At 33.9% G+C, this 22,242-nt stretch overlaps 1 protein-coding gene across 4 annotated transcripts in view; it reads left to right on the plus strand.

Annotated features, from left to right (window-relative positions):
* Positions 1–6,761, plus strand: part of USP15 (ubiquitin specific peptidase 15) — a 119,674-nt gene extending 112,913 nt beyond the window's left edge. For 2 of the 4 annotated variants that reach the window (XM_059936382.1, XM_059936383.1), the window contains 2 exons: positions 2,469–2,557; positions 5,887–6,759. In XM_059936382.1, coding sequence (XP_059792365.1) covers positions 2,469–2,557; positions 5,887–6,069 — 272 coding nt within the window. In that variant the 3' untranslated portion in view covers positions 6,070–6,759. Of the gene's footprint in view, positions 1–2,468; positions 2,558–5,886 lie in introns of all 4 variants that reach the window. The other 2 variants (XM_059936384.1, XM_059936386.1) reach the window with 1 other exon arrangement.
* The last annotated feature ends 15,481 nt before the right edge of the window (positions 6,762–22,242 follow it).

Raw genomic sequence — 22,242 nt, forward strand, 5'->3', positions numbered from 1 at the left:
TTCCTGGGGCAGCTAGTACAATATAGGAATTAACTATTCATGAAAGTCTGGTAGAATTCACCTGTAAAACTATCTGGGCTTTACAGTCATAAATTTTTCTATTTATGTCATGCTTATTGAAGTATATTCAGTTTTCTTTTTCCAAAATGTGTACATTTTGGCATTCTCCATTTTTCTAAAAATGTATGTTTTCCAATATATTTGAGAGTAGTTGTTTGTAATACTCTTGTGCTGTATTTTTGTCCCTTTTTTGTTCTTTTCTGTCTTGTCAAAGAATTAGCTTTCTATTTTATTACATTTTTCTTATTGTTATACATGTATGTATTCTATCTCATTGATTTCTTCTCTTCCCTTTGGTATATTTTTCTTCTTGTTAATTTGGGTTTGCTCTGTTTCTCTTTTTCCAGCTTCTTGTGTTGAATGCTTATTAACTTTTTGTTTTCCTTTTTTCTCCCTCTATTGAAGGCTATAATTAAAGCTGTAAATTTCCCTTTAAATATTCCTTTATCACTATTCCATAAATATTGAAATATAGTATTCATTGTCTTTCAATTCTATATATGTTTTTAGTTTCCTTTATAATTTTCTGATTATCCCAAGATTATCTCATCATATGCTTTTTCAAATATATGGTTTTATAAAGCTCTCCTTTTTTTCTTAATTTTAATTTTATTTCATAGCATTTAGGGTCATTGTCTATATTATATTAATCCTAGGAGTTTATTAAGGCTTCCATGTGGCTTAATATATGGTCTGTTCCTTAAATGTTTGTGTACTTGAAAAGCATACATATTCCCCATTCAAACATAAAGTTCTATATTTCCGTTACAGTTAATCTGATCAGTTGTATTCGAATCATTACTATCTCTGGTTTTTTTGTTTGTTTTTTTGGTTTTTAATTTTATTTATTTATTTTTGGCTGTGTCGGGTCTTCGTTTCTGTGCATGGGCCTTCTCTAGTTGTGGCGAGCGGGGGCCACTCACTGTCACGGCCTCTCTTGTTGCGGAGCACAGGCTCCAGACGCGCAGGCTCAGTAATTGTGGCTCATGGGCCTAGTTGCTCCGTGGCATGTGGGACCTTCCCAGACCAGGGCTCGAACCCGTGTCCCCTGCACTGGCAGGCAGATTCTCAACCACTGCGCCACCAGGGAAGCCCTCTGGTTATTTTTGATGTTCATTCTTTTTCTGAGAGGAATTTGTCAGGACTCCTACTAAAGTGTTGATTTATCTGTTTCTTCTAACAGTTTTATTAATTCTTTTGCATTATTAGTTGCATTTATGTTTAAAATGGGTAGCTCTTCTTTCTCTATTGTTCCTTTTACCAGAATTTGACATTCATTTTTCATTTTGTCTTTTTCTCAGAATTACAAATATTAATTTAGCTTTCTTTTGATACCATGATTTCATTTGCAAACTCTGTGTGCCTTTTTGTTAGATTTGTCTCTTATAAATTTATATTATTGTTAAATCTTATCTTTTTATTTTCAGACTTACTGGTCTGAAAATATGTTTCTTTAAATTTGGGAGTGTGGTGGTCTTGATTTCAGATTGACAAATTTATAACCCATAATGGGCTCCACCCAGAAGAACAATAATTTTAAGAGGGGTAGGACTATTTAGAAGACAAAGCCTGTAAGGTCACTTTTAGAAGCTATGACAGCAAATAATTGTTTTGAGTACATTTTGCAACTTTGTTTCCTCAGTTACTGGATAGTTTATACAAAGTATGGATGAGAGCAGTGGGCTTTTTTTTTTTAACTTAAAGATGAAGCAGATCTTTAAAATTTGTGCAGATCAATTGATCGTTTTTTACCTTTCCTTTGTTCTGTACTTTGTTAAAGACTGGAAAAGATTCTGGTGTAAAAACCTCTACAAATCAATGAGATAATATTGTTGGAGAAATATTAGTCATAGAAAATTTAAATTTTGGTTAAATATTCAAACTTTGGAATCAGAAACAGGCCTGAGTTTAAATCTTGACTCTGCTACCTAACCACTATACTGTTGGACAAATTAAACTTCTCTTGATGCCTCCCTTTCCCCATCTCTAAAATCAGAAGAATAGTAATGATAGTACCTTCTTTACGAGATAATACATGTAAAGTGCATAGCCCTGTGCCTGATACACCAGAAGCACTACATAAATGTTAATCACCAGTTATTGTCATTAGCATTGTTATTCTGTGAATTAAAAAATAATAAATCTGTCCTGTTTGTCCCTGGGATGGAAAAAGTCACATATTTCAACTTATATGAAAGTATCATAGGCTTCTAGATTATAGGAAATTACTCTAAAAACCTTTAATCATTGGAATCACTTAAATACATGATAGATAGGCCTTATATAGATGATTATCATGTAATTTTAATAGGTATTCCCTATATTAAATGGTTTTAAAGTTTTGAGGGTTCCCTCGCAGGAAACCACAGCTCATTTAAGTCACAGAAGCGATTATATTTTTTCATTAGATACTGCTTTCGCAAAAAATAAAGATGATGGAAAATGGTACTACTTTGATGACAGTAGTGTCTCAACTGCATCTGAAGACCAGATTGTGGTAAGTGTGTCTTTTATTCCTGAAAATCAAGGAATCTACTGTTTAAAAGGGGCCCATGGAACACTATAGGCTATATTCTAGCAATTCTAATAGGTGAGAGACTTGCTCTGATTTAAAGAAACTTAAAATTGTCCTCTAAGTGGAAATCTGTCTACTAAATTTGCCCACTAACAGAAGCATAAGTTGAAACATGAAAATTTTTCTGGTTTTCAACATGAAAACTGGAGTTTTCTAATGAAAATATTACATTTTCCCCTGAAAAATAGGCTCAGACATTCTAGACATTGACTGCTTAAAGTCAGAATGCTAAAATAGAAAAAAAAAAAACCACTTCTTTAAGGGCCTTACCATACCTCAGATTTTTAAAGTCTTTTCCTTTATGACAATTACATATGCAAACTCAAAATGATATAGTTATATAAAACAAATTACAGATTTTTAAAAAATTAACCCTGTGTATTTGTTACTTTGATGTTTTCTGAATAGTAGAAAAATTAGGAAGTTACATCTACTCACACTTGCATCAGTTTATCAGCCACAGCTGGAGCCAAAATATTGGCATTTGTTTTGTTTCCCATCAGAGCACATTTTTATTATCAGATATTGATTGATGAACAGATGACTAGTATGTTCTAAGAAGAAAACTAAGAATTGCTTAATAAGAATTTATTATTCTATAAATTTTGCCTTTCTGTAAATTTTACTTGTTGATGACAGTATTACAAAGTATGAGAATTAAGGTATTTGCTCATGTAATGATATTTCCTGCACAGAGGTTTTCTGGTGATGTTGGGGAGCACTGACTGCTTTACTTTATTTCCTGGTTCAAATTATATATTCCGTGAGGGCAGAGACTAGTTTTTTACTTTTTTAGTTTATAATGCTTTAAAAGTCTTCAACTAAAATTGTTCAATTTAATAAATTAATAAACTTCTGAGCCCAATTACTGGCATAGTTTTAATTGGTCATTGGATGAACAGATATGAAATTATTTTGAATTGTTTCTCTGTAGATGTTTCATATTTTTATATATGTGTATATAATTTATATATATTTATATATTAAATTATGTACCGTTGCTTATCTCCCTACAGCTGTAACAAAGAACAAAAAGACTTTTGAACTCTTAATATTTTAATATTTTTTAAAATGTGTATATGCCTAAGTTAACTACATTTTCAGTTTATATTTAGACTTCTAATTTCATATCATATCCCTCATTTTTCAATTCTGTTCTCCTTTTTAATCTACCAACCAAAACATCCTGAAGTTGCCTACATTGTCCTTCAAAGTCTATTTGACAACACTGCCCTAATCTTGCTTTCAACTAAATAATATATCTTGTTTATATACAGTAAGTGAATTTGATGTTACCTTACATTTTAACAATGACAATTCTTCATTTAGTCAACAAGTACTTGAGTACCTTCTATATATAGCACTTTATTCTAAACAAGGTTAAAAGACAGCTATCTGTGATTTCAAGAGGCTTACAATCTAAAGGTGATGAGAAGTGAATTGGCAATTGTATATGATAATTACTATTAAATATCTTGGCTGTATAGTTTGGAGGCATCTGTCTCATCTGATTTGGGGTTTAAGGAGACAGGGCCAGTGCAGGGAAGTTTGCATAGAGAAAGTGGTGTTTTACCTGAGTTGCAGATACAAATAGTGGTAAATTAGACAAAAGATGCAAAGGTATTCTAGGCAAAAAGAACAGTACCTACAAAAGCAAGGAGGCATGACAGAATATAGCATTTAGGGGAACAGCAAATAATTTGGTGTTACTGAAAGGAAAAACTCTCTTGTTGGGGATATGGAGCAGAAATTAGGCTTGGGCTAAACCTAGCGCTCAGATCAAGAAAGATGACGTTTTTCGTTGTTTAGACCTTTTCTTAAAGTTTGCAAGAAGTATTGGATGGTTGTTAAGTAATAGAAGAACATTATTAAATTTGCATCTTAACATGTCTTAAGAACACTTTAGAAGACAGGTTGGAGGGCACTGAGTAAAGAAGCAGAAAGGTCATTATTGTCTCCAGAGGAAAGGAGGCTGTCATGTAAGTTAAGCAACAAGAGCTTCTAAATTTAAAGTAGTGGTAGTAAGTATATAGGCAAGGGGAGAATGGATTTGTGAGCTACTTAATGGATAGAAATAATAGAACTTGATTAAGATTAGATATAAAGATGTAGAGAGGGAGAAGATGAAGATGACTCTTCAACATTCACTAAGATAGTAAACATAGGAAGAAAATTTGCTGTGAAGTTTGAGATACATGTATAATAGCTATGTGGAAATTTCCATTAGGAAATTGGACTAATAGGACTAGGGTGAGTTAACTCAAGGGTGAGAACTGGCTTCAGTTATAAATCTGAATTGTCTGTCATAGGTAGCAGTTAAAACCATAGGTTCGAATGAGTCACCTATGGGAAGATACAGATTGAGAAAGAGCAGTAGGCTGAGGACAGAACATGATTTTTTTTGAAGGTCAGGATTTAAAGAGCCCACAGAAAAGTAGAAGAAACTGTAGAGATGGAAGATCTAAGGAAAAGTGGTGTAACAGAAGCCAAAAATGCTTTAATGCAGGAAAGAGGAGTAGTAAAGCATTAAATGCTACAGAAAGATTGGCTAAAAAAGGCATCCATTTAATTTGTTAATAGGAGGTTTTTGAGCCTAGTGAAAGCCATTTCATTGGAATGGTTGCGGCAGTCACATTAAATTGAGGAGTGTACGTGAGAGTGAATGATGAATATTAGATTTTCTGTCTCCAGCCTGGCTGTGAGGAAGAGGAAGAGGTATATGGCAGCTAGAAGAAGAGGTACAATGGAGAGGGATTTTTGATGGGAAACGACTTAAGTATTTTTTATGCCCAAAAGTCCAGTAGATAAGGACTCATTAAAGATACACAGTGATGATTGATGGAGCAATATCCTTAAGATGGTAAGAAAAGTTAGAATCTAGAGCAAATACAGAATGAAGTTATTACTATTAGAAAGAAGCTCACCTTTTCCTTAGAGACAGGAGGGAAGAAAGCATAGAATTCTATTTCATTTTAGAGTAACTAGGTTAATCTGTGATACAGTTGGATTTATTTATCTATCCAGCTAACTTAGAAGAGAATAAAAATGTTAAATCCAATGACCATTCTTCCTTTATATATAGAAGTCATCTTATATTTACTCAATTTTAGTAACCCCCATTTGACCATGTGTGGTTTTCTTGATTTATGTCCTGTCACCAAAATTGGTTACCAGCTAAAAATTCATATTGTATTTAATGTAACCTTTAAGAATCATAACCATTTTAACATTCTTTTTTTTTGTTTTAACAGTCCAAAGCAGCATATGTACTCTTCTACCAGAGGCAAGACACTTTCAGTGGAACTGGCTTTTTTCCTCTTGACCGAGAAACTAAAGGTGCTTCAGCTGCCACAGGCATCCCATTAGAAAGTGATGAAGATAGCAATGATAATGACAATGATATAGAAAACGAAAACTGTATGCACACTAACTAATGAAAGTCCTAGAAGCCATAAAAGAGAGACTTTCCTGCTGGTGGTATCAAAATGATGAAGTTACCCACCACATTAAACAAAAGTCTGAGATGGGGAGTTTCAGATAACTGAATGTAAATCCTTTATCAGATTTTAACTTGTGCAGTACTTGAAGTGAAACACAATGAAAACTTTAACAGAAATTGTCTCTTAATACATTTACAGTCTTGTATTTACAAGCTAAATATATATAGGAAATCACAAATAAATCCCTTTTAAGTTTGCTGCTGTTTTGATGAATTATGTTTTCTTTAATTTTTTGGATGTGAGTTAATTGATGACAAACGTTAAATTTGTGGATGTTGGTCATTTATTTTGCTCAAATAATAATGCAAGAAAACTATGGCTGAACTTAGTTTTTGGATAATCTAATTCATGTGCATTAAGCTGCCACATATACTACTATGATATTTAGCTGCGGTATCCATGTGGCATAAATACTGCAGTAGTATTCTTGGAAAACCAAATTTTCAAATCTTTACCTGGTAGTCAATTGTGGACCTGTTATAAAACCAAATCATGGTACAAGAAATAATCTTGAAAAAGTTATTTCCTTTTGTAGTATCATAAAAAATCCAGAATGTTATGTTCATCTTATTACTACTGTGGAAACAGGTTCTAGATTTCACACTTCATCGAAAGTCACTTTTCAGTTAAATGTAAGTATTTTTTACTGCTATTGGTATCTATTCCTTAGATATTCAAATTCTTTTTGACTTACTTTAAAATGCATATCTTTAATCTGGTGTTGGTCCAAAATTAAAATTTTGGCTGTCTGTTTTTCTCTACCCCATTTTTTGGTAATTTGGCAACTTTTAGCTCTCCCAAGTATTGTAATATAAGGACAAACTTAATAGTATTCTGTATCCATAGTAATAATTACATCAAGCTTAGATGAGAATTTTTTTCATATACTGGCCTTTAAATCACTAATGGACAATTGGCTTTACAGGTAGGTCTGTTAACTTTCTTTGTGTGTTCCTGATGGAATTCACCATAGCCTTACAGCTTTTCTCAGAAGGTAACTTGTTACAAGAGAATTGGCATTTGCATGTTCCAGAGTCAGAACCTGTACAGTATATAAAGTATACAAACCTTGAATTTTATTTTAGTTCACCACATTCAAGGATCCAGGATGCCAAAAATATGTGTGAACATTTGAAACATTTTTCATTTGCTGCTTTTTCCCTTTGATCTAGTTGAAAGAATGTATTGTCAGTTGGCATACAATACTGCCTTTAATAGAAAATAAATGCTGGGGCACATTTCACATATCGACTACCTGAGAAATTGCTTTGTGTCCCACTGTTATTAAAGCAAAAAGTATAATGTTCTTCACTTGAACTAATCAAATACAATAGATTATAAATTGTGTATTGTAAATAAAAGTTCACTCTGTGAGTGCACATTTTGGTAAATTATTTATTTATGTTAGCATTTAAAAGTGAAAGAGAAATGCATTTGACCAGGATAAATGAGGTATGTTGATCATGGCTTTGCTTTATACCGTGATATTAAAGCTGGTTTTTCATCCTGGTATTTTTAAAGCTGCTTTGGGTTTTTCCTTTTTTCTCTTCTTTTCTTTTCTTTTTTTTCTTTCTTTTTTTTTTTTTTTTTAATGTAAACTAACCTCCTGCATGACAGAGGTTAAAATTTTGTCTGCACTTGAGTTCACTTGAGTTTACATTTGAAATGTGCATGTTTATTTATACAGATTTCAATAAAGCTATTCAAGGCCTTATTTAGTCTTTTATTTCTTACTCTGAATCTTTTAATAAAAATCCTCTGTTTTATGGTAGGTGACCATAGACTTTTTAGTTACACAGTTAAAAATAGAAAGGAAAGCATGTCATAGCTAAGTAAATCCTACTGTTAAGGACATGTTTTAAAGTTGACTTTTTCAGTTTAAATATTTAGTCATTGAGCAAATGTTTGTTTGTATACCTACTAATCTAGAGTCTTGAGATTTAGCAGTAAACAAATATCCCTGTGCTCACAGAGTTTGCAGTCTTTCTGCTACCTACCAACTAGCAAACTTTATTTCCATTTTTCTGAGGTTTAAAGAAAAGACAAAATTTTTTCTAGCTCTAGATTGTAGTCTCTACCCTAGTTGTCCATAGAGACCATTCGTTTTTCCTGTGATTAACTTATATTCCCACTGAAAGAAAAGAAAATGATGTTAATAATACCATTGAATTTGTCAAACTCAAATGGCATTTTCAGCTGCAAAAAATAAACTGTAAAAATAGTGCAAAGGCTAATCCATACTCTAATTAAAAGTAGATATTCATAGGTAGTACAGGGTAGTAGGAATATATCCAGTCTAGAATTCTGCTTCTAGCTTTGCTACTTAGTAATCACATGACTTTGAATTTAATCTCTCCTGGTCTGTTTCTTCGCCTGTAAAATAATAATAGGAGCATTTATTGAGCACTTTCATGGACCAGGTACTATATTAAAGTGTTACGTGTATTACCTCATATAATTCCACAATAGCTACGAGGTAGGAACATTCATCATCCCCATTTTTCATACGGAGAAACCAAGGTACAAAGCAGCCAATATTCCCAAGTTCACGCAATTGCTATGTGGTAGATACTATGTGGTGGCCAATATTCTATCCTCAGGTACATGTGCTGCTTCCCACTAGTTATATAGTGTCTGACTCACAGGATTGTTTGGAGCTCAAACAAGATAATGCATTTTATGGGAAAGTGCTTTGTAAGCTATGTGGTATACTCGAACACTGACTAACCATTCCCTTTTAAAACTAACTTTGTTCAACTTACATACATTTATTACAATTTTAATTACATTTTAAATGTGGCATTTTTTTCCTTGTTCATCTAACTGAACTGTGCCCTTCTTTACATTTCCCCACATGCAACCCTGATTTTCAGGACTTTTTTTCTTCACCTATGATTTAGTTTTAATTAATCTGTATGAAAAAGCTGCAGCCTAATGTTTTCTTTAAATATCTTGCTTTCCCTTATAATCTGTATTCTTTTAGTAGTCCTATATTTGTCCTTGCTTTTCTGGCAGGTAGATATAAAGCCACACGAAACAGTGGTTTGGGCATGAAGAAAATTAGTTAAGTGTCAAAGCCGTTGATACAGTATAAGGACAGTGCTTGTTCATCAACTAATTTCATTGAGGGTGAGGGCATCTTATGAGAAATAAACCAGGAGACTATGAGATAAAATGAGTAGCGTCTCCTTCAGTGGCTTATGAAGCGGGGGGCGGGGAGGGGGCATGCCAGTAGGAACCTTTCACCCCAGAGAAGAATGTACTGTCTCTGACCCTATCACTGGTACATGGTGATAACAAAAAGTAAGCCAACTTTTAGTCTGTTTTATTAAGTACTTTACAGACAGTACGTTTCATTACTGCCTGCTTCCCATCCTCCCTACTTGTAGCTATGCTTCTGATCTTTGCTTGTGCAGTATAGATGAGTACATTCTCTCCAGTTTAGTTTTTAAGGTAGAAATGTGGAGAATTCTTGTATACAAGGGGAAGGAACCAAAAGTCTTTAAAACCTCAGAGGAGTGAGAAGGAAAGGAAAATAAATTTTATTTCTGAAGCCAAAGAAGAATAGTGGAAATCTTTGGTCATATTTTTTGCTCTACAATAAAGTGATTTTTTAAATTTTTATTTGAAACAGCTTCTCTTGAAAAGGTAACTATGTTGATAACTCACAAATACTTTTTTTTAAGTGCCAGAGGATAGAGAAAGGGGGAAGGAGAGTGTATTTATATTCTTGCTGACATATATTAAGTTGTAGAGCTATATAGTCTATTGTTTCATTATCAGAGTTTTTTAATGAGAAACATGTATAATTTTTCTTATAAGCATTATTCTAGGTTGGGGGGCATTTCAATTCTATATATTTTTTCCTGTGTTTAATTCATATTTACCATATATTAAAGCAAAAGAATTTCAAAATAGCTCAGATAACACTTTCATTTAAAACTGGATTAGGTATATTCAAATTTTTAATCAGCATAGAATAGGTTTTTAAATATCAGAATCAGGAAGATAAAATATACATGTAAAACGTACATAGTAAAAATTCAAATATTGATCAGGCCTTATTTGCACTAATGATGGGGTAAAAATTTTTAAATGGATAATATAAAACAGACAGTACAAAAATTATTTTTGGCAAATATATGCATTGGGAAACATACACTACATCATACCATGGTCTAATTATAACCAGCTCTATCTTTGGAAGCCTGGAAATTGCCAGGATAGTGAAAGGGAAAAGACTCTGGGTTATGGATAAACCATTCAGGGAAAATCAAGAGTTGACATAATATTGTGGACTAGAGTCTCAAAGGACAGAGAGAAAAATCAGTCAAATGGGTTTTGTCATTTTTTTTCTAGAAATGCCTATTACGTATGATTATACAAAGCAGCTAAAAATACAGCTATCTCTTTGGAAGTTGTTCTTTTAAATGGAAATGCTGTAAAAATAAGACTGCACATTTTCAATATGCACAAAATCAAATATTTTAAATGTTTAAATTGTTTTGGTAATTAACTATGTTCTACTGTAGAAAATCATGGTTGAAGTTGGTGCTCATTTTGCTCAAAGTTTTCCCTCATATCAGGAACTTGTAGTTCTATATAGTTTGATGAAACAAAAAAATAGTTTTATTTGCTGTGACCTTCAAATCCATTGCTAGCTGGAGTTAAATCTACGTACATAAAAGTAAAACAATAAATACGGAAACATCCCAACAGTCTTTTCCCATAATGTGTATTCTTACATTTTTCTCAGTAATGACAAATTCTTTACATTTCCCAGACTGTTTTAAACCTTAAGTATCACCTTGCTTTTTAATTCTTAGTTAAAATCTTTCAGGATTCTTAAACTCTGTAATATCTCAAACCGAAGTTTCTCATTAAAACTTATTTTGTTTTTCTTTTAAACTTTATGAAAGAATATTGTAGGTTAACAGGCATTGTAACTCCTTATTCCTCCTCTGTTCATTGATTGTTAGGTATGCTAGGTTTTGAATAGTTTAGACTCATGTATTAAAGTGTTCTTCTTAGTCTGGCCTTACATGTGTGCCTTCACTCTTTCATCTGGCCTGCTTTTCTTCTGACCTTGAGGTCTCCCTATAAGTAGTGAAAGTATTTCATTTTCTCTATACTGAAAACAATCTTTTGATTATATGAAGTGGGCAATTTTAAAATTCTCTTGAGTTCGTCAGAATTAATCACATCATGACCTTTTAAGTCATTTCCCAAAGAAGTTCAAGACGTCCAGATCATTGTTCATCCCCTGAGCTCCCTAACTCCTGTAGTGAATTATCAGTGTCCTGAAAACTACTTAAGACAGAGCAACCTCCAAGCATATATGAATTATTTTAGAATTGCCCTCACTTCAGAAAACCAAAAAATAAATTGTAAATATGGAGAAATTATTGATAGTACATTTTTTATTCCTGTAGGACTCATATTGAGTGACTTTAGTAAGATAAAACTCCTCGATTTATAAAACAATTTCATTCAGTTTTGTGCCATGTATCTATTGTATGAGTTGTAATATTGCAAATTCAAACAGTAAACATCAATAATCACGAATACTTGGGTAAGATGTTTGTTGGGAGACAGTGAGATAGGGTAGAAACATTCTGTATTTAAAACCGTTTCCCCACAGCTAGCTCTTAAGTCATTGGCTTCTGAATTTTAGTTGTCTAAACCATAAAATGATACCAGTTTCTTGCGAGGATTAAGAGTTAATGGATATAGAGGTATAAACTTCGAGGTTTTGCAAAATAAGGCAATATTTCCTATTATGGACAACTAGAGTGCTGTATCATTGCTGATGAAAGACTTCTTCAATTGAAGGCTCAAATTCAGCTTTTAAAGTTATTGTTAAGTATATATATTTTTAGCAGAAGAATAACCAGTAGGATGGATCAAATTAATATTTGTTTTTTCATTTTTTTTTTAAGATGTTCTCCTAGCTCCTCTAAAAGACTTGGAGCAGAAGTCTTAATGTGATGGTAAGCTTGAAAATTAAAATTTCATCACGGATACTAGAATCCAGTTACATACTAACAGATTTGTTTTTTAAAGCTATTTATGAGCATAACTAAACATTTTACACTTAAAACCCTTTTCTCTGCCTTCAGCAGTCATGGATTATGTTGTCTTTTCCTCCCAATTTTATTAATCAGTATCTAAAATCATTTGAGTGAAGTAAAATCCAAACTCCAGAGGTTATGACTTTTATTGTTGGGATATAAGTAGTAAAAGTCAGATTCTATTCCTCTCTTCAGCTTAAAGTCCTCCTCCAAACCCTCCATGATTAAAAGAGTGGTTCAGAACATAGGCTTAGGACTTTAACCGCCTGAGTTCTGGGCCTACCACTTTTCTGTAAGTCTTGTTACCTCTCTGACTCCCAATTTGCAAACTAGAGCAGCTCCAGAATTTCCATCTAGGAGGGCTTGGGGTGAACAGTCTGAGTAGAAGGAAGTGTGAGACTCTTGAAACTGCGTGTTTGCTCAGCAAGCACATGGTTTTTCTTGGAATGTACAGTTTACTTGTGGTAGAGGGCTACTAATAGTTATTTGTGAGGAAACCAAACTCCCCATCTACCTAAGCCATTCACTCCTGGCACTGAGTATTACCATACCTTTTAGAATAATTGTGAGGTATAAATTGTGTCCTGATCATTATGAAGAACGCAGCAGGTATTATTACTAACAAAGAAGTACACCCAAGTGTGGGAATGATTGTTCTCTCTTTACAAATGAGACTAATTATCATTATTCAATATCATTCACACTCAAGTTCCAATAAGCTTTCTTCAGCAAGAGAACAAAGAATAGGGTAACAATTATTCCACCCAGATTGCCTGTTCAACTGGTGCTTGAGGGAAAAGATTGAGAACTAGCCCTTATCCAACTCCTCACCTTCCGTCAAACATATACAATTTGACAACTCTGGGCTTTCCCACATACTATTCTGTTTAATGGTCTGCCTTATCTCCTACCAGGCAAACTCCTACACACATTCTTCAGGACCAGTCCCAACATACACTGGCTTGCTCTTCCTGACACATCAGTTGTCACCTTGGGCTATGCATATCTCTCATCCCCCATTAGACTGAATTAATCTGATGGAAGAGTCTCGTTCATAGATGCTAAGATGGTGTTGGGTATAGTGTGTGTTCCTAATGTGATAATTATTAAATGAAGGATTTGCCTCAATATCTGAAGCATCACTGTATTACTGTGATTTTGTTTTATCCCTGATGTATTACTGAGTAAGTATTTTTAAAGCTTTCAAAGTGAATCTACCTTATGAATGTGCATTAAAAAGAGATATGTTTAAAATACAGTAACATTCTAAATTCAGTATTATTAAGAATAATAAATTCAGTATTATTTATGGAATTTAGAATATTCAAGATTAAATGTAAAGAATAGCAACATTTCATTTACATTTTCTAAAGACATTTTTATTGCAAAGAAATCTGTCTTCCAACCCAGTTTTTGTCTGGTTTCCATGACAAAGTAACCATTCTGTGACTAGGCTAATAGCCTCCTTATCTAGTATCACATATACAACATTCTGAAGTCTAGTTTCCCTTAAGATTGTCCATTTTTCTTGAGTCCAAGGTTTTCCAGGAGAATTAACTATCAAAAGTTAGATCTAGATCCTTTTTGCCTCTGCATTGACCAACAGTGTAGTCACCAAGTTTGTCTTCATGCATCTTCTGAGAAGGGTCTCAGAGTTACTAAATACTAATGAGAGTTTACCTACTGATTGCTTCCAAGCAACCTGTATAGTGGTACTATGTTTAAACAAACACTGCCTTGAGACCCCATCCTCATGAGAGCCCACAATTTGTATAGTATTAATAAGCCTGGATGAGTTGTTACTGCTGTCCCAAAATAGAAGTCCCTAAATCACCCTCAAGCACATTGAAATAGTAAAGATACTGTATAGTATTTGGTTGGAATATACAAAGATAGGTGTACAAATTACTAATTTGGGAAGTGAAACAGTCCATAGTTTTCAGACTTGAATTCCCATTTTAAAAAGACCTCACTTTTTCCATTTTACTCCGATAAGAAATAAAAATTAAACAAGAAGTAATGTGGGGGGAAAAAAAAAAACAACCTCACTTTTGAGGCAAAAAAGAGTCTTGTTGATGGCCAAGGGTAAGACTCAGTTTCCCAACAGGGTAAATTAATTTTGAAAACAAAAGGAGCCAAATGTTAAGGAAAGAGAAGATAGTCAAGTTTGATTGGAAAGGAGAGATTTTCTGTGGTTTTTTTCTTTCGTGGGTGGTTTAAGCTATAAAAGTATTTTCTTGGACAGATCCCTCAAAATTCCCTTTAAACAACTAGGTAGACTGAGAACATCCTGGATCTTCCCACTTTTCTTAAAAACGGCACGCAAAAGATGAACTATATAATGACACCAATTGTGATTGTGTAAAGATAAAATAGCCCAACCGGAATTACTTGTACACAATCCATTAACAAGATTTTTAAACCCTCAATGATAGACCCAGAAGGAAAATTAAATTGCTTAGCTTGTTCAAAATCTGCTTTTTGAAACACATGGCAAACCATCTAATTGACACATATTCTAGAAATAAGTAGTACAGAAGTATTTGTGTAATTTTAATATGTGTGAGGCTCACAATGAGTCGTGCTAAGACCAGGTGTTTTCTTTGGTGCTAGCGAAATTGGTGTAACTCTGGAAACCACTTTCATACTACAATTATTAGCAAATACAGAATTTAGCTTCAGAGTTCAGTGAGTCCTAACAGCCTGCCCTCAAAATGTGAGACAACCTAAAACCAGGGCAGAGAGAAGACAGCTCCTTGTCTTAGATGCTAGCTATATCTCCCTCTCCTGTCACTGGACCCACATACTCTTTCCAGATTCTGGGACACTTCTATTTACTTCAAGTTTTTAATGCCTATTTGTTTCCACCCTTACATGTAGCTGGTATTTAGCTGGTAAACTTGAATTTTTACCTAATCATCCTTCTGTTACTGCTGTCTGTTTCCACAGCTACATTGGATTTCCAGGGGCATGGCTTATCTGTTCAGACTGTGATGTTTGCTCGTATTCTGCAGTCTTGGTTTGGTTTTTCAAAATGTAATGTTGGGATTCACCCCTAAAATCAAGGTTACTGTTTTGTCTTCTCTGTCTTTGCCTAAGGTATATTTTCTTGGACTCTGTAAATCTGCCCATAGGAAACCCATAGGAAAACTGTAATAGACTACACTCCCTGTAACTAGACTGTTAACTTCAAGGATCAGGGATGTTATTCTATAGTAAATATTTTGTGGATATATTTCCACAACTGTCACGTCGTTGTTGTTGTTTTCTTCATGTAATTTCAAATATAGGAAAACCAAGTTCTTGGAGAAAAAAGGTCAGGATCCAAATAATTCAATGAAATTTAGTATATCATTAAAAAAATGAGAAATACATTCCAAGGATATTCATTAAAATGTTCATTTCAGTTGCCTTGATGAGGCATTGATATTGTTACATTGCCTCCATATGTCGTAAAATAGAAAATAACATGTATCATTCACAATTACTAGAAATATAAAGAAACAGGAAGTGTAAACCCATGGTAAATGGAAACAGATCCAAAGATAACCCAGATGTTAGAATTGGTAAACAAGGACTTTAAAATAACTATAATAAATACATTAAAGAATCCACAGGAAAAGATAGAATGAGTAAGAAATAGGGAATTTCAGGAAATATATATGAAAACTATAAGAAATAACCAAATATTAAAACTAAATATAATAACTGAAATCAAAAATCTATTAATTGGATGAGATTAATGCAGAACACAACTTAAAAATAAGTCTAGAAATTATCCAAAATAAGGCATAGAGGTTTTTTTTTCCCTAAATTAACAGGGACACAAAGACTTGTGAGAGAGAACCAAACAGGAGAAGAATGAAGTAGAAAAAAATAATTGAAAACAGATGGCTGAAGTTTTCCCAAATTTGACTAAAAATATCAACTTAAGCCAGCATACCCCAAGCAGGATAAGAAGAAAAGAAGACCACATCCATACCCTTAAATAGTCAAATTAATAAAATTCCAAGATAAAAAATAATTCTCAAAAGCAGCCATGGGGGAAAAAAGTCACATTACTAGCAAATAATGTGACAGCTGACATTTCATTAGAAACAGCAAAGGCCAGGAGAAAATGGAATGGCATCTCTGAGGTGCTAAGGTGGGGGAAGGGGGAGGGAAACCTGTCAAATTTAGGATTAATACACAAGAAAATATCCTAAAATGAAGGCAAATTAAACATTTTCAGATTAAAAATAATTTGTCCGTCAGTAACCCATAATACAGAAGTGTTTAGGGAAATACTCAAAGAATTTCCAGATGGAAATTTCAGATCTACAGGAAGGAATGAAACCTCTGGAAATGGTGAGTAGAGTATGTAGATAAATAGAAAACTTTTTCTTTCTTAGATAAAAATCAAATGGTTGTTCAAAACAAAATGAATGAAAATGTACTGTGGGATTTGTAACGTGTGAATAAAATATATGACATCAGACAAAGGAGTGGGGTTTATGTGAAATTATACTGTTATAAAGTTCTTATATGTGAATTAATATAATATGAATGCAAAAGATCATGATATATTAAGAATGTATACTATAGGGACTTCCCTGGCAGTCCAGTGGTTAAGACTTCGCCTTCCAATGCAGGGGGTGTGGATTCCATCCCTGGTCAGGGAGCTAAGATCCCACATGCCTTGTGGCCAAAAACCCAAAACATAAAACAAGCAATATTGTAACAAATTCAATAAAGACTTTAAAAATGGTCCATATCAAAAAAAAACTTAAAAAAAAAAGTATACTATAAACCCTAGAGCAACCACACAAAAAAAAAGAACAAGAGGCATAACTAAAAGCCAATAAAACAGATAAAATGTAATAATAAATAATACTCATGTCAACCCCTCCCCCACACACAAAAAAAGTAAAGGTAGAAAAGGAGGGAAAAGGAACAAAGAAAGAACAAATGGTAAACAAAGGATGATGGTAGATTTAAATCCAACCATATTAATAATTAAATGTAATGGACTAAACTCTGAATAAGGCAGGAGAAAGAAAGATCCAACCATATGCTTTTTCCAAGAGACACTTTATAAAGACCAAACAAGTTATAAGTAAAAAGATGGAAAATGATACACCTAGCATAGGAAATTTAGTGTGGCCATATTACTATAAGGTGATTGACACTTATAGAACACTACGCACAGCAAATGCACATGGAATAGTCTCTAAGACAAAATGCTGGTCCATAATTAAGTTTCAGTAAATTGCAAAGGATTGATGTCATATAGGATATGCTTTCGCACCACCAAATAATTAAATTAGAAATACAGTCAGCCCCCTCGGTATCTGCAGGTTCCACATTGGTGGATTCAGCCAACCTAGGATCCAAAATATTTGAAAAAATTTTCCAGGAAGTTCCAAAAAACAAAACTTGAATTTGCTGCATGCCAGCAAGTATTTATACAGCATTTACATTGGATTAGGTATTATAAGTAATCTAGAGATGATTTAAAGTATACAGGAGGATGTGCAAAGGCTCTATGCAAATACACCATTTTATATAAGGGACTTGAGCATCCATGGATTTTGATATCTGTTGGGGGGGGGGGGCGGTCCTGAAACCAATCCCCAGCAGATATAAGATATCTAGAAAATTAACATGGGTCAAAGAAGAAAACTGCCTAAAAATTTGTGGGGTGAAGCTAACACATCTTATAAAAATTATGTTTATTCTGTAGTCTATTAAGTGTGCTATTTAGCATATGTCTATAAAAAGCAATGTGTATACCTTAATTTAAAAACACTTATATTGCTAAAAAATGTTAACCATCATCTGAGCCTTCAGCAAGTCCTAATCTTTTTGCAATAGTAACATCAAAGATCACTGATCACAGATCACCATAACAAATACAATAATAATGAAAAAAGTTTGAAATATTGTGAGAATTACCAAAATGTTGACACAGACACAAAGTGAGCAAATGCTGTTGGAAAAATGGTACCAGTAAACTTGCTCAATGAATGATTATCACAAACCTTCAATTTGTAAAAAGAGGAATATCTGCAAAATACAATAGAGCAAAGTGCAATAAAATGTGCTATGCCTGCAGTAAATTAGCAAGACCAATTGCATTAGTTTGCTAGAGCTTCCATAACAAAATAGCCAGAGTAAGTGGCTTAAACAACAGAAATTTATTTTCTTATGGTTCTAGAGACTGGAAGTACAAGATCAAGGTGCTGGCAGAGTTGGTTTCCTCTGAGGCCTCTCTCCTTGGCTTGCAGATGGCCACTTTCTTGCCTTCTCTTCACATGGTCATCATGCAGTGTACCCTTGGTGTCTTTCTGTGTGTTCTAGTCTTATAAGGACACCAGTCATAATTGGATTAGAGCCCTCTCTAATACTCTCATTTTAACTTAATTACCTCTTCAAAATACAGTCCAAATACAGTCAATTTTGAGGTACTGAGGGGTAAGCCTTCAACTTGAGGGGAACACAATTCAGCCCATAACACTGATAGAATAAATTATCAATATCAGGAATGAAAGCAAGGACATGACTGTAGATTTTACAAAGATTAAAAGGATAATAAAAGATTTTGAACAACTGACAATAAATTCAATTAGATGGACAGTTTCCTTAAAGATAACAACTTAACAAAAACACCACTTATCACAATTGACACAGGAGACATAGAAACTCTGAAAAGCTCTACATCTTTTTTTATTATTATTTTATTTATTTATTTATTTTATTTATTTTTTTAAATTTTATTTATTTATTTATTTATTTATGGCTGTGTTGGGTCTTCGTTTCTGTGCGAGGGCTTTCTCTAGTTGCGGCAAGTGGGGGCCACTCTTCATCGCGGTGCGCGGGCCTCTCACTATCGCGGCCTCTCGTCGCGGAGCAGAGGCTCCAGATGCGCAGGCTCAGCAATTGTGGCTCACGGGCCTAGTCGCTCCACGGCATGTGGGATCTTCCCAGACCAGGGCTCGAACCCGTGTCCCCTGCATTGGCAGGCAGATTCTCAACCACTGCGCCACCAGGGAAGTCCCCAAGCTCTACATCTTAAACACGCTGAATTTGTATCTAAAAACCTTCCCAGAGAGATAAAAGGAAGATTTTGGTTCCATCGGGACACTAAAGTCCACTACAGCTTATCTCTTTTTGAATTACAACTAAAATCTCTTGAGAATATTCATAAGCAACTACCTGAGCATTCTGAAAAGTAAACAAAAATTGTGGAAGGAAGTCAGCAGTTGGAAAAGCAATCCGTAAAGGAGTAAATTTTCTGAGTTTCTGTTTTATAGCTATGCCCCCAAGGGCGGGCTCAGTTGTAGAAATGTGTGATCATGTAGATGGCTAGCCTCCAATAGAACCTTGTTTTCCTGTCCAAAGGAGCCACTAAAAGGGAAACTTGCAGGTCAGAAAGTGTAACAAGAATTCTGGATTTGGGGAAGGGGATTACCTAATTTGGTGTAACAGGTTCACCCCTGGTTTGTGCATGGACAGGACAAATCTAAAATGTCATAACACTTAACATTTTGACCATTGCTCAAGTCTCATACTAACCCCTGAAAAGCACATGTGCAGGTCGGACCCAAAACAGTACGGCAAATGTTCTATGACCTGAACTATGATTTTAAACCAGGGCCCAAATCTCAGACTAATCCTGGGTGATGGTTGTATGGCAAGACAGAACTTTTGGTCTGAGTCTAAACTGAGTTGATAGACTGGCTAAAAAAATTAACATCCTCCACAAGACTATAAGAGAACCCACATTCTACACAGTATTGTAGTCACAATTTCCAGGATATAATTCAAAGTTACTTAGCATATAAAGTATGAGTAAAGTGACTAATTAACCAGGCAAAGACAACCAACAGATTTCAAGACATACAGCTGTGGTAATCAAGATGGTGGTATTGGCAGAGGAATAAACACACAGATCAATGCAACAGAAGGGAGAGCTCCAAAATAGCATCACACAAGTATGGCCAACTGATGTTTGACAAAGTTGCAAAAGCATTTTGATGGAGAGAGGACACTCTTTTCAACAATGGTGTGGAGTAATTAAATATCCATAAGCAAAAGAATAAGCCTAGACCTAAAACTCACACCTTATACAAAAATTAACTCGAAGTGAATCATAGATTTAAATGCAAAGCATAAAACTATAAAAGTAAAAGAAAATAACACAAAAGAATAAAGCATGGTGACAATTCCAAATGCTGATGAAGATAGAGAAAAACAATCTTGTACATTGCTGATGGGAATATACAATAGTACAGCCACTCTGGTAAATAATTTTGCATTTTCTTCAAAGACATTTATCATGCAACCCAGCAATCACTGTTGACATTTATTCTAGAGAAATGAATACATAAGTCTTCATTAAAACCCGAACATGATTGTTCATAGCTCTATTTGTAATAGCCCAAAATTGAAACAACCAAAATGTCTCTCAATAGGTGAATAGTTAAACTGATATATGCAGACTATGGAATTCTACTCAGCAGTAAAAAGGAAAAAAACTATCTCTTCATATAACAACTTCACTGAATCTCAAGGGCATTGTACTGAGTGAAAAAAAAAATGCAATTCCAAAAACTCATACTGTATAAATTCCATTATATATATATGGTTCTCAAAATGACAAAATTACAAAAATGGAAAGATTAGTGGTTGGTGAAGGTAGGGGTGTAATTATAAAACAATAGCACCAGAGAGGTTTTTGTGGTGATGGAATAGTTTGCTATCTTGACTGCAGTAGTCATTACACAAATCTATACATGTGATTAAATGATATAGAACTACATATACACACCATATTAATGTCATTTCCTGTCAATGTCATTTGATATTGTACTATAATTGTATAAGATGTAACCATTGAGGTAAACAGGATGAAAGATGCATAGTGCCTTTCTGTATTACCTTTGCAACTTTTTATTCTATAATTATTTCAAATTAAAACATTCTCAAAAATTAAAGATATAATCACTCAATGAACCTGAAGAGTGATAAACAGAAGTTATAGAATGTGAAGGACAGCAGCAGGGAAAGATTTTTAAAAGAAAGAGAAAAAAAAGAGCATAGCATCAAGGATCTATGGAACAATATTTTAAAAATCTAACATACTTGCCCCTGGAGTTCCAGAAAGAGAGGATAAAGAGATTGGGGCCAAAAAAATTATTTGAAGAAATAATGCCCCAAACATCACAAATTTAATGAGACATACATTTACAGAGGCAAAAAATTTGATGCACCCCAAACAAGATAAAATAATATTTAGACACATTTTAATGAAACTACTGAAGACTATTTTGTAAAAAGATTTTTAAAAATCTTAACAGAACTAGAGAAAAATGAAACATTACATATGGGGAAACAATGATTGGGATGCTCTTGGATTTCTCATCAGAAGCCATGAAACCCAGACAATGGAAGAACATCTTTAAAGTGCTCAAAGAAAAGAGTGGTCAACACAGGATTCTATGTCCAGCAAAAATATCCATCAGAATAAATAAAGATATTCTGAGATGAAAGAAAATCATGAGAATTCATCATCAGCAGATTGATTTGAGAATACTTAAAGGAAATGATTCCGGCTAAAGAGGAATACCAAAGAGAAACTTAGAAGTTGAAAAATGAAGGAAAAGCAACACAAATGGTAAAGATCTGAGTAAATATAACAGTCTATTTTTCTCCTATTAGATTCTTTAAAATATGCATAACTGATGAAAGCAAAAAATGATTGGGATGTAGTCAATGGGTCTCTCTAACTCTGACACATGTTGCTAAGTGTGTAAAGGATTGCAAGACCCTGACAACTCTTTCATCCAGGTCATTTCTCAGGATTGTTTTTGCAACTGGAAAGTATGAAAGGTGAGGTAATATCTTCCATCACATAAAAAGCTGATCTACTTACTGATTGCTGTAAAAGTGGTAGACCCCTTAAAGCTCCTTTCCTGTGGCCCAAAAATCCACTAATTTTGCAGGCTTCATCAGGCCTTCTGCATTGCCTTGTGGGTCTTGTGGCTCAGATAATCAG

The sequence above is a fragment of the Balaenoptera ricei genome, chromosome 10, assembly GCF_028023285.1.
Source record: "Balaenoptera ricei isolate mBalRic1 chromosome 10, mBalRic1.hap2, whole genome shotgun sequence".
Lineage (NCBI taxonomy): Eukaryota > Metazoa > Chordata > Mammalia > Artiodactyla > Balaenopteridae > Balaenoptera > Balaenoptera ricei.